Genomic DNA, 14868 nt, shown 5'->3' on the forward strand with positions numbered 1-14868 from the left:
CCCCCCCCCCGCCATGCTGCGGGGCTGCCCGGGCAGGGGCTGAGCAGGCAGTTCCCATGGCAATGCCCCATCCCCTGGGCAGGCGGCAGGGGAGGGGACGCGCTGGCCTTGTCCCCGCAATGTGGTGGCCGTGTCCCAGTGTCCCCCGCAAGCCAGCGGGCCCCGCATCCCTCCCCGCCACCGCCCCTCCTTCCCCATCGCCGGCGATTGGGTGGCTGCCGATGGCCTGATGTTGGGCCTGATCCTGCCACCGCGGCGGCGGGGCTGTGCGGGGGCCGTGCGGGGTCTAGATCTGCCCCTGGACAGGCTGGGTTGTGAGGGGGTGAAGCTTTTGGGGTCCCTCTTGGTGGTCCCCAAAACAGGCAATGGTCCCTGTATGGGGGGGGTGGGGGTGCATCCATCACTGTGCTCCGTTCCCTGCTCTGCACCCCAGGGGCAAGGGCAGGAGTTGACCCAGCCCCATGAGGGCTTGCTGTGGGTCCTGTCGCCCTCCCCATGGCCCATCCTGTCCCCCCCTGTGCCCCCCCAGGCCCGATGCCCACCCGTGAGCCCAATTGCACCTGCGGCCGCGGGCCCAGCGTGGCACAGGGGAAGTGGTACGGGGTCCGCTCCTACCTCCACCTCTTCTACGAGGACTGCGCTGGGGCCAGCCCTGATGGGGACAGGGATGGGTCCTCACATCATGGAGCCTGGGCCCCCCTTATCTGGAAGGTAAGAGACCCCAAAACCCCGTGTTTCCCCCAGAGATGCACCCCCCCGCCCTCACCCTGCACAGGGTGCATCCTGCCATGACATTTGGGAGGCTGATGCCGACCTTGAACCCTGCGCCCCTGTCCCCAGGTGAGCCTCTCCACGGGGACCCTGTTCCTGCTTGTGGGGGCCGCCGCACTGGCTACGGGCTCCCTGGTGCCCCCCAAGCTGGAAGGGATCAGGGAGGAGGAGTTCGTGGTGCTGGACGTGCAGGCGGTGCGGTACAACCACGCGCTGGGGACGTGCCGGCTGGTGGGCACGGCGCTGTGCGCGGCGGCCGGGGCACTGGGCGCCATCGGGCTCCTCTCCTGCGCGCTGGCCCCGCGCCGCCTCCAGGAAGAGGAGCAGCAGCTCTCACCCATCCTGCGTGGCAGCCCCCCATTGTGCACCCCCACCACCTTCACCCCCCTGGGGACAGCGGTGCCCTTCGGCATCTCCCACCTTCACGGCGTCCAGCCCCGCCGGGACACCTGATGCCCAACACGGGGTCAAGCTGTGCTGCACACTGGGAGCTGGCTGGACCACCTGGACCTGGTTTGTGGCAAGCATCTGGCTCAGCCCTGGCGTGGCCACCACGTCCCACTGTCCCCCACAGCCCCACTTCTGCAGCTGCTGCCACTCAGTAAAGACGCCATGGATCCCTTTGCCGGTGGCTCAGTGGCTGTTGCTGTGTCTGTGTCAGAAACCCCGCGAGGGTTTGTCACGGTGGCCACCGCCAGCAGCACCTCACTTGTTGTGTAATCGGATCAGAACCGGGGAATGAAACCATTTGGGCCCAGTTTCCCTGCGGGAGGTGGCTGAGGCCATCGCTGGTGGCTGAGCACAGCGGTGGGCACCCAGGGGACACGTGGCTCTGTGTGCCCTCTCCTGCCAGCCCAGCGCAGCCCCGTGCACCACCTGCCCTGGCCACCAACATCTCAGCTCCCCTGAGACACCCCGGGGTGCTGCTGTGTCTCAGTGGGAGGGTCCTCGCTGTGTGTTGGGCCGTGCTTGGAGACCAGCATCACTCTGGGAGCAGGGACCACCTGGAGTTGTCCCTGCCACTCGCCCAGGGGCTGCCCACGCTCCCCGGTGCTATAAGGCTCCTGTCCCATGTCTCCCCGAGGCCAGGACCCTCCAGGGCCTTGCATCCCTCCCCCAGAAATAGGGAGGCGTTGTGCAGCACACCCAGCATCCCTGGTGTGCAGGAACCCGGGGGTACCCACCCACTGCTGGCACAAGCCAGCTGTAGTGGGCACCATGGGGGTGCCAGGGCCCCAAACTCTGCCTCCCATTCCTCCAGTTTGGCCCTGTGTCCTCAAGAAAGCCGAGCGAGCAGCTCAGCCTTAGCCTGGCACACTGGCTTGTCCCCACGCTGCCTTCTGCAGCAGCAGGACCAGAGCATGACCATGCCATGGATGAGCTGGTGGCATCTGGCAGCTCCTCCGGTCACCCTGGGCCAGACCTGATAACACCAGCCAGGCTCAGGGGCAGCAGGGCAGGAGCAGCCATCCCCTTGGCCAGGGACCAGGGTGGAGAGTGGGAGAAGGGCCTGTCTCCATGCCTTTGTGGGGTGCTGGGGTCATGCACAGGGAGGTGGGCAGGGTGGCAGAGCAGGCAGGGGGAGGGAGGAAGAGGAGCTGGGCCAGGCCGGGATGTTGCAACTGGGCTCACAGTGGCATCAGCCACAGCAGGGAGTGACCTGATGGGACAGGAGCTGGTGGCTGTGTAGCTCAGCCTGGATCCAGCCCAGGAGGAAGCACATGGAGGAGCGTCAGGACAGCCCTGAGCCGGCAGGGCCAAAACCCCACAGCCCCGTGTGCCACCCCTGTGTGCGGTGACCCCAGATTGCCGGCCACGGTGGCCACCAGGCTGTACATCCTGCTGGAGCTGTGCCCAGCCCGTGCCAGGCTGCACCCACGCTGCAGCACCTGGGAGGCACCTGGGTATTCGCACACAGCACCCTTTCCCTGTTTTTGCTCTTTTGGGGTAAATAAAAGATGTGTGACATTTCCCCGTGGGCTGTTCTCTCTACTGAGTCCCAAAGGGACCTGGCCATCCCTCTGTGCCAGCACATGAGGGAGTGTATTGTTATTTAACCCCTTGGATGGTGCTGGACTCGCTGATCCTGGCTCTGGCCAGGGCACACTGGCAGCCAGAGCTGGGCATCATCTTATCACAGCAAGAAAAGCCCACGCTGCAGGAAGGGTGCAGTGATAGCTCTGAGCCTCCCGTCACCGTAAAACCTCAGCCCTGCCCACTCTCCAACCTGCTGAGCCCCCATCGTGCCCCCCCTCCCCAATCCTGCAAACTTCGGCCTTCGTGTTCCTCCCAAAGGGCTTTGAGAAAAAAAAAATATCACTCCCAGCAAGGAAGCCACAGGAAACTAAAAATAGCCCTGGCCCGATGTGGTAAATACAGCCGCCAGCCCCGTGCTGCCAACAAAGCCCGTTCCCAGCCCGGGGAAGGCGGCTGCGTCAGCCCGGCTCATCGGAGCGTGCCCGGCTGCTGGAGGCTGCTCGGGGAAAGCGGTGATGGCCGAGCCTCCACCGATGGGCACCGTGCCCTGGCTGTGCCCAGGGATCTCCTCCCGGCAGGCGGGCACCCGGCCCGGGGTGCAAAAGGGGCTGGGAGGTCAGGCTATTTACAGCCCCCCTCTGCCCACCGTGCTGCTGATGCCGGGGGGGGACACCACGGAGAACCCACAGCACGTGCAAGTCCTGGCGTCTGACCAAAGGCGGGCAGATGGAAGGAGAGCAGCGAGCGGGGCACGCAAGCACCGTTTGGCTCCACTCCTGCTCCTCTTCCCACGGGGAATGCCGGGCACGAGGCCACGCGGGTCAGTGACCACAGAGCTGGCCTGGCTGCTGAGGGGACGTGCCAGTGCCAGGCCACGGGGTGCCACCAGAGCAGATCTGGCATCCCCGGCTCCACGTCACGGCCCTTGCCAGCACAGGGGAAGGGAAGGAAGTGTGTTAAGTAACTGTTTATTTTACAGTTATAGGGTTTGTACAAATCTGCATTTACACGGGTATGTATAAGTCTTTGTACAGAGTAACTGAAGCACCCACAGCGACCACCTCCTCCCAGGACCTTCCTCCCCCGGGGACAACACAGGAACTAAAGTGCATCATGGCCAGAGAGTTGGGGGTCCACAGGGGTTTCCCCTCGGGGTGGGGGCTCCAGCCATCCCCTCCTTCAGGGCAGTGGGGGAGTGTACAGAGGGGTCCCCAGGACCTCCAGCAGCAGCCCCAGGTCACCGCAGCCACCACAGACTCTCCTGCACCACAAGTTTCTAAAGTGCTAAGTCACCCAGCCCTTCGTCCAACGCTGCTGCTGCCCCGGGGAGGCACTGAGGGCCCAGAAACTGATTCTGCCTTCAACCACGCTGGGAGAGGAGGCCCCTGAGCAAGCCCCCGGGTCTCACCAGTGGCGTGGAGCCAGCTGCTGGCACCAGCGAGGAGCAGAGGGAACAGGTCTCACTGCCCTGCCGAGCACATTCCCACACTCCGGCTTTCAGCCTGCAGAGGCAAAGGAAACTCCTCTGCTCAGAGCGTTATGGAAACACTGGTTTCCATATGGTCAGGCGTGACAACTGCCCACATGTCCTCTGGCCAGCCCAGTGGTCAAAAAGGCTTCTCCAAGACTGAGGGCACCATGGGGCAACCTAGAACTTACCCAAAAGGCGGTTAAGAATTGCCAAGCAGGGGGTTGGGACAGGAGGGGGCTGAGCTTTGCAGGGCACGAGTTTTCTTCTCTATCCTGAAATCCCTAACTCTTCAACCAACACCCAACTTTCAGGTGTGCAGCCCCTGGGCATGGCACAGATGGCTTTGGGCACAACACAGCAACAGCGGGGGAGCGGGGCAGGAGCTGTTAAGGGACAGGTAAGGGCACTTGCGGGAGGTTTAGCAGCTCAGGGGAGAGGTAGAGGCATATAGTGTCTATTGGCTTTGTCTCAGGGAGACACCGAGTTGTCTGGAAGGATTTGCTGCTTAGCTTGGAGGGCAGGGAGCATTGGGACTGTTAAGGGGACTGGGTGGGGAAATGGGAGCTATGCAGGGGTGGGGGGTGGCCTTTCTGGGAAACTCCCTCACTTGGGTTATTCCAAGGGATGACACTGAAGGTTGATGGGCTCATGGGGGAGATATAAGACAGATTTCCTACCACAATGACTTCTGTGCTGTGCAGACTGTTTCTCAAGGTGGAAAAAGCCTTCCTCTGCTTCAGAGCCTGCTTCCAGGAATGTAAAAAGTCTGCTAGAGGTGTTTCTGGTGCCACTAACTCTCGTGGTGACGCACTCTGGCACGTGACAGCACATACCTCGGGCAGAGCAAGCAACACTTGTCTTTCACCTCACTGACCTAAGATACAATCGTGCTACTGCCACCGAAGGAGCCCCAGTGACCGAGAGCTAAGCTCCCTCTGGTAGTCCCAGGGGTCTGCTCCTGTCCCCTGCCCTTCTCCCATAAACAGATCAGGCTGCAAGGATGAGGAAGCAAAAGGAGTCAGGGAGTATTACAGGCTGGAAGCAACCTCATGGCAGGGCGCTGGCAGGGGTTTGTGATAGGTTTGGCTCTACTCAGAGGTTGCCTACAGGAAAGGGAAGGGTTGGGCCACCAGTGAAGCTGAAAGCAGATGGCAGGGTGTGCTGGCAGCCTGCAGACAGGAGCGACTCAGAGCCAGAGGGCTCCCCTGCCCCTCAGGAGTGTAACAGCCCCTCGCCCACACACACACACATGCACCCAGGCCAAACCCTGCTGTGACACCCTCCTCCAGGTGAGGATTTGTCCTCGCTCACGCTAATTAACCCTAAGAGAGAACACGGGATCGTTTCAGCATAGCCCATGCACAGCTCTCCACTCGTACAGTCACCTGAGCGTAGTCTGAGGAGCCTGACTCGTCCATACCTCCAGTTCCTCACGAGATGGTGGCCCGTTTGCTCACCCCTGCACAGGGAGGAGAGAACAAGGTGAGCATCGATGTGGGGAACAATCCTGTTGGGCTGGTTCCCATCAGTCTCTGTCGCAAAGGCCAAAGGCGTCACAGGACGCAGCAAGAATAGAAAATAATCTTCAGAGAGATTGTTTCCGGACATGTCCTTTCATCAAAAAAAATCACTCCTTCCCGCCGGGGAAGGACAGCGGTGACAGGGAAGGCCCTTCCTCTGGCTTCAGGGAAAAATCTGCAGTTCAAACTTGGGTGCCCACTCCAGGGCGCTCTTCACCACGGCCAGGGCAGCTGCTCCCAGCGCGACCGTCAGCCCCATCACCGCCAGCTTGACAAAGCGGTTGGTCCTTGGCTTTGTCAAGATGGATTTTGTCCGTTCCTCCCCTCGGGGCCGCTCCCTGAAGCGCTGCCTCAACACAGTGTCTGGTCTCTGCTGCACTGACGCCAACTCAAAGTCCTTAAAAGTGGAAGCCGCAGTTCTGCAAGAGAAGAAACTGGTCAAGGAGTGTCCCTGGCTCACCTGTGGGACCAGCCTCCTGCAAGGGAGGAAGATCTTCCTGAGGAAGCAAGACCTGGCAGGGGGATGTACAGAACACATGGGCTGCCCCACACTCACCGTTCAGCCTGCTGCTGAGCTGCCTCCCTGGCAAGTTCAGATGGTGGGAACTGGACAAAAAGGTCCCCAGCTTTGCTGATCAGAGTCTCGTAAGGAAGGTCCTGGGGGATCTGGGACAGGAGGTGGTGGACAGACGCCATGTCGCACTCGCAGTCCAGAACTTCCTGCTCCCGGTGCAGCACGATCTGCAGAGAGGAGTGAGAGCACTGAGGACAGCTGGGGAAGTGGGGACAACTCCCTGTCACTGGCCAGCACCCGCTTCAGAGCCGGAAGAGACAAACATTTCGCTTCTGGCTGAAGGACCTGCCCTTCCTCAAGGGGACACGCTGCAGCAAAGCAATCCCTGTCTGGGAAGAGAAGAGCCAAACCCTTCCCAAGACTCTGAGGACGTGGAAAGCCCCTTTCTGGTTAGTTCTATCTGTCTTCTGAGCAGAGCCTGCTACTGGCAGGTCAGAGACATGGGCAGAACCTCGCAGGGCTTGACTCTGCAGCTTGCCCTCAGAGATTTATTTGGACCCCCTAAAGGAGAAAGGGCAGAGGGAAAGAGTAGATGGACACACAGCGCAGAGCTGCCCCCAGCCAGACAGGGTCCCCAGGACTCAAACAAGTACCCAGCAGCAGGGCCAGCACATGAAAGCAAAGAAAAACACCAGGTCATGCTGCCTCCACGGCTCTGAACTGGACCAGCCTGCAGATCTGCACACCCCTACGCTGCCCCGAGCGATCCTGGATCCCAGGATTGCTGGCCTTGGGGTCCCGTGTAGAGTGGGGTGCAGCTGGGGGCAGCAGCAGCACTGGGTTTGCCAGCCTCCCTCTGCAGCCCCAAACTACCCCACCACACAACGGTTAACCCCGCTACCACCTCTGGCTAATACTTACCACAGCAGCAAAATAAATGGGCATCAGTGGATGACAAGCCAGGAAGAAGTCATATAATCGCACAACGTGCCTGAAGTCAGACAAAACGTGCCCGAACCAGGTGATCAGCCAGCTGAGAGCAAAGATGGTTCCCACCTCCGCACTGCACAGAGAGAAAGCGCTGTTAGATCAGCGTGGAAACAGCACTGAAATGCTCCTGGGCAATTCCTGCACCACACCCCCACACCTGGGAGGGGAGACAGATCTGGCTATCGGCAGAGCAATCAGAGCTCAGGCCAGATCCATGAACTGCACCTCTGCTACAACCACAAGGCAAATTACTGCTTGTTTCATATCCAGTAGGGTCCACAGTTTAGGTCCAAATGGCCTGCTTTCAGGAGAACCCATATATGTGATGTACCATGTCACTGGCACACTGACCTGAGGACAATGAAGTCCCACAGAACATTCAATTTCTCAGATTCCTGTTCAATTGTAAGGGTTTATTAACTTTTGGCAGTTTGCAACCAAGATTGGTACCCAAAGACAGACCCACTTGCTCAGAAAAGGACTCTGGACTGAACCTTCCCACTTACCTTCCTGCTTCTGCTTTATTCTGCCTGCACTCCACTTGTGTGTCCCTATTGCACAACCTGGGAATTATCCCCAGAGCTAGCAACAAACTACAGCAAGGCAACAGCACCACAAAACTGGGCAGGTAAAGCAGCTGTGGCAGCTTTGCATGATGCTGTCTGCAATCCCCCAGCCTTTCTGATACAGACTGCAGACCACTGGAGTGAAGACGACACCATTTAAACCCCTTCAAGACAGGCAGCTTGAGGGTATGCTTGGACAGAGTGCCACATGGCTTCAGACTGTCACCGTTAGCTGTGGGCTGTGTTGACTCACTCTGAATAAGCCACTGTGTTGCTGGGGACAGGCTGGTGAACAGCCCCATGAACAGTAACATGAGAGTGGCAGGGGAGAGCTATGGGGCTCGGAGGGAACGTCTGCGTACCTCTGCATGAAGTCATGCACCTCAGGGTTCACCTGGTCTATGATGGGCATCAGGTAATTCAAAATGTGCTTGGTATTATCCATCGTTGGGTCCATAAAATCCCTGAGGAAAGATTTAAGAGAAACTCTGTCAAGCAACCACGTCAGAGAGCTCTCCCTCCAGGGAGGCAACCAGAAGGTAAATAAACGTACTCGCAATAAACAGCTTTGCTGGCAGGGTGGCCCCCAGCCCCGAGGAATTCTATTTGGCACAGCCCCCTTCCTACCTATCTGGGACACACAGGGCTAATCTGCACAGAAAACCCGGAGCCAGATCACACTGGTGTCAGCTGACACTTCTTATTTTGCTGTAGTGCATGCACAAACCATAAAAGCTTTTCAGCATCTAAAAACTAACTCCCCACCTGGGAGAGGAGGGAGAATCCCCCCAAACCACTCCCCAGCTGAAGGCTTGTTCTCACTTCAGTGCACAAACAGGAGAGTTATTTGACTTGGGGCTCAGACCACGCTGCCCAGGGCTGTGTGAGGCCAAGTGGGAGGCATCGTCCTGAGCCAGCCCCCGGGAGCCACAGAGGCCCTGACAGCAGAGACGGCCAGAGAACTATGAATAATGCATGTGCGTCGGCTTTTTCAACTTCAAGAGATGCTACAAATTAACTGACAGCCTTCAATTATCCCTTCCCCAGAGCACAATTCGCTGCAAGGCCACGTGTTATCGTGTGGTCACGCTGCTCTCTCTCTCACAGCAGCCCTCTGGGTACGGACATGACAGGCAGCCGACCTTAACCCAAGGCTCTGCCTTCCAGGCTCCCCTTCTAGGTCAGCCCCATCTGCACAGGTGTCCCCACAGCCTGAGGACACACAGTCAGCTCCTTCCTCCCAGCTGAGCCCGCCGAGTACCTGAGATGATGCGTGGAGAGCTTTTCCACCAGAGCTGTGGCCAGTCTGTCCCCCACCACCAGGAGGAAGGTGACCACGATGTCATGGTAGCCCTGGTAGTAGTGCAGCTGGGGGTTGCGCTTGAGGACGTGGAGGATAATATCAATGAGCTCCTCCTGCAAGCCTTCCCTCTGGTCATCTGGCATCCCTGTGGGGACAGCATCAGGTGGTGGTGGGACAGGCTGTGTCACCTACCGGGACGTGCCACGGCAGCAAACACAGCTGCAGTACGCAAGGAGAGGATCTGTGCATTTACCGACCCACCTGATCCCAAGGGATGTGGTGCAAAGGGGAGGGAGGTAAAACTACTAGAAAAAAATATCCCACACCCTAATCTTGTCCCCCAAAACTCTGGTGGCCCGGGGGAAGCTGTCCAGTTGTCAGGTTGTTTAACCTTTGGAGCTGCAGTGCCTCTACCTGCGAGGAAGTCCCCGTGGAGGACGGGAGCAGGGTTTACTGAGGTTTGTACAGTGCTGCAAAGCGTGAGTTGTGCTGCACATCCAGCACTGCTGAGGACATTTTAATCATTTTTAATTTCCCAGGGGTTCTAGGAAAAAATTAAACAGGACCCACTTTCACAGAAACCGCGCCAACTGCATCAGATTGCAAGGCCACTATCGCCAAAACTTTGTATCGGTCCCCTGCTAACAACATGTGTTTAGGGACAGGATGTCACAGGAAAAACATTGTTCCTGCCATGCACAGCTGCAGCCAGTTCCTGGCAGTCCTTGTCAACAGATAAAATGCCCAAAGGCCAAGTAGAAAGTCCCAGCGGAGATCCTGCAATGACAAAGTTCTCCCTTTCCCTTGCTTCACTAATGCGTCTAAAAATAGGCAGGAGGCTGCCATTCAAGGGCAAAAAAAATCCATACCAGCAGACCCTTCAGGAATCAGGCTTGCACACAGCATCCGCACTCGAAAGAGAATCAAGAGTGAATCAACTGTTTACGCAAAATAAACGCAGCAGAAGGGAGGGAGCAGCTTCTGGCCAGAACCGAGGACTGTTGCGCAGAGTTAGATAGCTGCCGGATTAAATGTTTTATAAATAGCACAACAAGGCCCCAGCCACCCATCAGAATGAAACAACTGCAAAAACATTTTGCTTCTAAAGGTTCAGAGTTCTCTTAAATTTAGTGCAGGAGCCCCATTTTGAGACCGTTTCACACCAGAATTTGTTGTCAGAGCTGACAAACCTGCCTGAGCCAGACCACGCCCGAAAAGAAACTGCAGCAAATGGTACATTTCTCAAGTGCTCCATCTATCCTAATCCCATCCTGTGCACAACAGGTGAGGATCCCACAGGATCTGGGCCTTTCTGTGCTGCAAATGTTCAACGAGACTCAGCAGGGGAAGGGGAAGAGTAACCTTGGAAGGGCCACATCAAAACCCAGCAGAGGCAGCTGAAGGAAACCGATAGCTGCAGAACGGCTCCGCTGAATGAAGCAGCTCACGAGGAAAGGGCTTTCTAAAAGTCAGGCTCTCAAAGCAATGAAGTGTCACCTACTGCAACCCCCGAGTAAGATCTGAGCCAGGAGGAGCCCCCCAGCATAGACTTTTCTTCCCTGCAGAGTGGGAAGAGGAGAATCCCCTCTCACCTGGTGGGAAACGGCGCAGGGATCGCCGCACGTCCAGTAAGACTTGCTGGTAATCTTTATTGTCCTCTCGCAGCTCCTTTCCTGTTGAGAAAAAGAGGAAAACGATTAACACTGAGTAGCCCAAAGGTACCTGGAAGAGATCTGGACGAGGGGAGCAGGAGAAACCCTGCTGGAGGCAGGAGGATGATGCTGGACATACAGACACACCACCCCATTGTATGTCGCCTTTTCATACGTCACTCACCAGCCCTGGTGTGCGTTCTGACACTAACAGCACTTCAGTGTGGGGAAACAAGACTTACTTCTTTAAACAACATATGTAAAAACACTCAAACTGACACCGCTCCCAGCGTTCCTGGAAAGCTCTTTGCTCCACAATTATGCCATGCAATTCAAAGCGTGCTCAGCAGCAGCAAGGCATGATACACTGTGGAGACCACAAAGAGTAGTTTATTAAATGGAAATAATTTAGAAGAAAACTCCACCCACGGGTAGCTAAGATAGTTAAAACAGAAGAGAAAAGAATTTGCTGGCACACTGAAGTATCTATCACGTGAAATTAAGTGTTGTCTTCCAGCAGCTCTGACCATCTAACATAATCCGGCTCTTGACTGACGTGGGGGGATGCACACTTCTGAATGGCCACACATTCAGGAACAACAAAATCTGTCCTGGGGACAATGACTGCAAAAGCCACAGAACCTGGAGCTTCTGCATTGCTAAGGTTTAAAAACCATGCAGGTATCTCATCAGGAAGGTCATTTTCCCTGCTTCTGCTCTGACCAAACATGCAACAAACTGCTTCATCTATGCCTGGAAGAGAGAGCTTGGAAGAATTTTGGCCAAGCCAGGGCTCAGCAGAGCCACCTCTCCATGGCAGCAACAAAAATTAAGTTTGATACTTTCTGCTGCAAATGAAGTTACACACACCAGCGTGCCATTACATCGCTTGGGGCCACACCAACCGCATCCAAAGAGCACTCATTTCCATCACTGTCACTAAAGATAATAGCACCCTCACAGCACAATGGAAATGTTGTTTTTAGGAAGCCGTGTATTTCCAAATCTGCCATTTACATACACCACAGTGCGTGAAGCCACAGCGTTCAGGCTGCAGCACGAGTCCTCTTCGCACACGAGCTTGGTGGGAAACACACCAGTGTACACAGGGAGAAGGTAGGTCAGAAAGTATGTGCTTCAACCTCTGCGATTCTTCCTCTAGCACGCACAGAGATCACCAAGTCATTCTTCCAAAGCACCCAGGCCCAGGCTGTTCCATACCTGGAAGAGGGGGCAGGTCATCTGTATTAACACTTAGCAGCTTGGGCCACACTTTGCAACGAATCTCATCCGTCAAGAGTCCCCCCTCGCTGATCGCCATCCGCCTGAGCGCTGCCACGTCGATGGGGTCGCTGTTCAGAGCCTGATAAATTTCCGCCACTTTTCTTTTCTTCCTCGAATCAAAGTCTGTAAGAAGAGCACAGAGAGGCAAAGCTGACAGGCAGCAAACAGGGGGGAGCAACTCAGATCAGGGAGGGAAAAATCCACTCGAGCGACGTCACACACACAACAAGGGAGATGACAGGGGAGAGTTGACACACATCCTGCCAGGACAAGCTAGGGATGACCCCCGTGGGTGACCCACCAGCTCGCTGTCCCCATCTCCACAGGCATTGGGGGGCTTGCAGGGCACCCCCACCGCTTCCCTACCCACCCCACTGGTCCCACACTGGGAGCCAACTGCTGCTCCTCTTGATACTGGAGCCACCACCGCTGTCTGAGTGGGTCCCATACTCCCCAGCAGATCACAGCTCCATTCAGGACCGTGACGGTCGTGCAAAGCCATCCTGCAACTGTTTGCTCTCTGACGCAGCTGCCAGCTCAGGTGTCAAGTGTTTCCTACCACCAGGACTTCATGTTCCTACCAACTCCCAGCTAGGCAGCAGCTCCTGAGTGCAGCCACCCTAGGGAGAAGTGCGAGCATTTCCACAGACAGCAACAGTCACAGGAAAGAGCACAATTATACCAGAGTTAACAAATCACAAACATATCAACTTCTCACCCAACGAACTCCCCAGCTACTAGTATATGCACAGGTTTGCCAGTATTAAACCAATTTTGTGGAGCACATGAACTCTGGGGCGGGGAGGGAAGGGAATAACACACAAAGCACACAGTGCTTTGGTTTCGGGTGGGTTAATTGCACTTACAGGACACGAGAGCGCTTCCCAGGGAGCCGAGAAGGGACACTATTTCACACCACATCGTGGAATTTGTCACCGCTGACCCAGGTGAGGAAGAAGAGAGGTGGCCGAGAGCCCCCTGATATCCCACATTGGAGGAGATTCCACTAAGAAGGCTTTGTTGAGGAGCCACGGGGCTAGAGCGCAGGATGAGGCCACAAACTCTGCCTTTAGCTAAAGGCTTTTCCAACAGATCCAACTGCTTTTGGGAATCCAAATAAGGTTTTGCCTGATAAGCGACGTGTCCGAATAGGATTTGAGGTGGGAGAAAAATCAAAAGATCCCGATGGAGAAACAGCTGTTTCTCAACGCCGCGCTCTCCCGGCAGCGACTCGGGGAGCGCGTTCCTCTGCCCACGTGGCACTTCCAGCCTCTCGGCGCTGCCCCGGCCCCTCTCCCTGCTCCCGGGGAGCTGCCTGTGAGAGCCTGGCTGGAAGTACAGCTTTCTGCAGCGTCTGAACAGGAGACAGCAGCAGGACGGCAGGCTGCTCACGCACAGATGCTAAGTAGGTCAAGGGGGTGGACGCTGTCCCTTCTCAAAGTACCCTTTTTAACCACTTTTCACATGAAAACAAGCTGTAACAGCCTAGGAGAGATCTCCAACCCGCCCCTAAACGCCAAGTTGCCCATAACGTTAAAGCTTCTAATACGCAATGACCACAATTTCCTTTTGTTTTCTTTCCCACCCCTTGTGCAAGCAAAGTTATTTGCACATGAACAGGAACCAGCTCTGCTCAGCTGGTGGTTCCCTATCCCCTTCCAGAGGCTGTCACATACCAAAGCCTTGGGAAGGAGGAGACAAAGCCTATGGAAGAAGAAACTCCTGTTCACACGCAAAGAACTTAAGGAGCAGTGAGAAGAAGCAGCATATAGTGCAGGCTCCTCCTCTAAGATTTACTGGCAAATAACCCAATATTTGCACTGTTTAAATGTTTAATACAGCAGACAATATCTGCAAGCATTACAAAAAGGAATAAAAAATATCTATTTTCAAACCCACAGAACGTTAAACTCGTGACATCAGTTACACTTTGAAAAAGAGCCAGAAACACCAGCTCAGAGCACAGGGGCCGTACTTCAAACCCTACCCCCACGGAAGGTTCCACCAGAGCGGCCACGAGTGGATGTTTATTCACTCCCGGGGCTAAAAACAGCGGCTGGAAGAGTTCTCACCGGAGACCCCCCCAGCACGGCACCCCCTGCCCGTGGGGAAGGCGGAGGATCTCCGTGGGCTGAAGAGGGGTGACTGCCGGGACCGGGGTGCCGTTCCACGGGAGGAACCAGCCCTGCCATCCCAACGTGCAGGCACCGGGCAGCACCGGCACTTCCACGACGCTTGGCAAGGCCGGACCGACCCCGGGGCTGCTGCAGAACCACCGTCTCACCACCCCCCCTCTCCCCCCCGGTTACTGCCGTGATGAGCGGCCTGGAAAAACGAAGCCCCGAGAGCGTTTAAGGGGCCCGGCCTCCAGTCGGGAAACGGCAGCCCCGGCTGCTGCCCGCGGCCTGGGGGGGGAGCCCGCTCCAGCGCTGGGGAACGGGGCCAGAGAGGCGGCGGCGGCGGGAGAAGGAGGGAGGGAAGGCCCGAGCCCACCGGGACCCCCCGGGACCGGCTCCGAGCGCAGCGCCGAGCCCCGCCCCACCGCTAGAGGGCGCCGCCGCACCCGCAGGGGGCGCTCCAGCCCCCACCCGCCTCACGGAAATCGCTTCCCCTCCTCACCCTTCCCACTCCTCCCTCCTCCCGCCAGGCCCCTACCGTGGCCGCCGACACCGTTGCGCGGCGGGCTCCGCCGGGCCATATTCCCGAGCGCTGCGGCGCATACCGGGTCGGAAAACGGACCGGACCGGGCCGGGCTGGGGCTCGGCGCTCCCCGCGCCCTCCGGTCCCGGTCCCGCCCCCCGGCGCTCGCCGCTCCCCCCC

General features: G+C 57.3%; 2 protein-coding genes across 3 annotated transcripts in view; one reads left to right on the plus strand and one right to left on the minus strand.

The window, feature by feature from the left end:
- The window catches only part of NRSN2 (neurensin 2), a 4178-nt gene extending 1446 nt beyond the window's left edge, over positions 1-2732 (plus strand). Inside the window, exons 2-3 of the mRNA XM_014955708.1 lie at positions 530-711; positions 841-2732. Of these exons, the coding sequence (XP_014811194.1) occupies positions 535-711; positions 841-1224 (561 nt within the window). The 5' untranslated portion in view covers positions 530-534 and the 3' untranslated portion in view covers positions 1225-2732. The remainder of the gene's footprint in view (positions 1-529; positions 712-840) is intronic.
- Positions 2733-3700: 968 nt separating this feature from the next.
- TBC1D20 (TBC1 domain family member 20) lies at positions 3701-14841 on the minus strand. Of its 2 annotated transcripts, none has more exons than XM_014956899.1 (8): positions 12915-12969; positions 11986-12171; positions 10705-10785; positions 9071-9257; positions 8172-8273; positions 7175-7316; positions 6296-6480; positions 3701-6158 (listed from the first exon to the last, which is right to left on the minus strand). In XM_014956899.1, the coding sequence occupies exons 1-8, from the start codon at positions 12967-12969 to the stop codon at positions 5903-5905; spliced, it is 1194 nt and encodes a 397-aa protein (XP_014812385.1). In that variant the 3' UTR covers positions 3701-5902. The 2 variants fall into 2 exon arrangements, with proteins under 2 accessions (XP_014812385.1, XP_014812394.1); XM_014956908.1 differs by lacking the exon at positions 12915-12969 and adding an exon at positions 14704-14841 and having other exon boundaries at positions 5903-6158.
- Between the last annotated feature and the right edge of the window lie 27 nt (positions 14842-14868).

Source organism: Calidris pugnax, unplaced genomic scaffold, assembly GCF_001431845.1.
Source record: "Calidris pugnax isolate Ruff unplaced genomic scaffold, ASM143184v1 scaffold50, whole genome shotgun sequence".
Taxonomy (NCBI): Eukaryota; Metazoa; Chordata; class Aves; order Charadriiformes; family Scolopacidae; genus Calidris; species Calidris pugnax.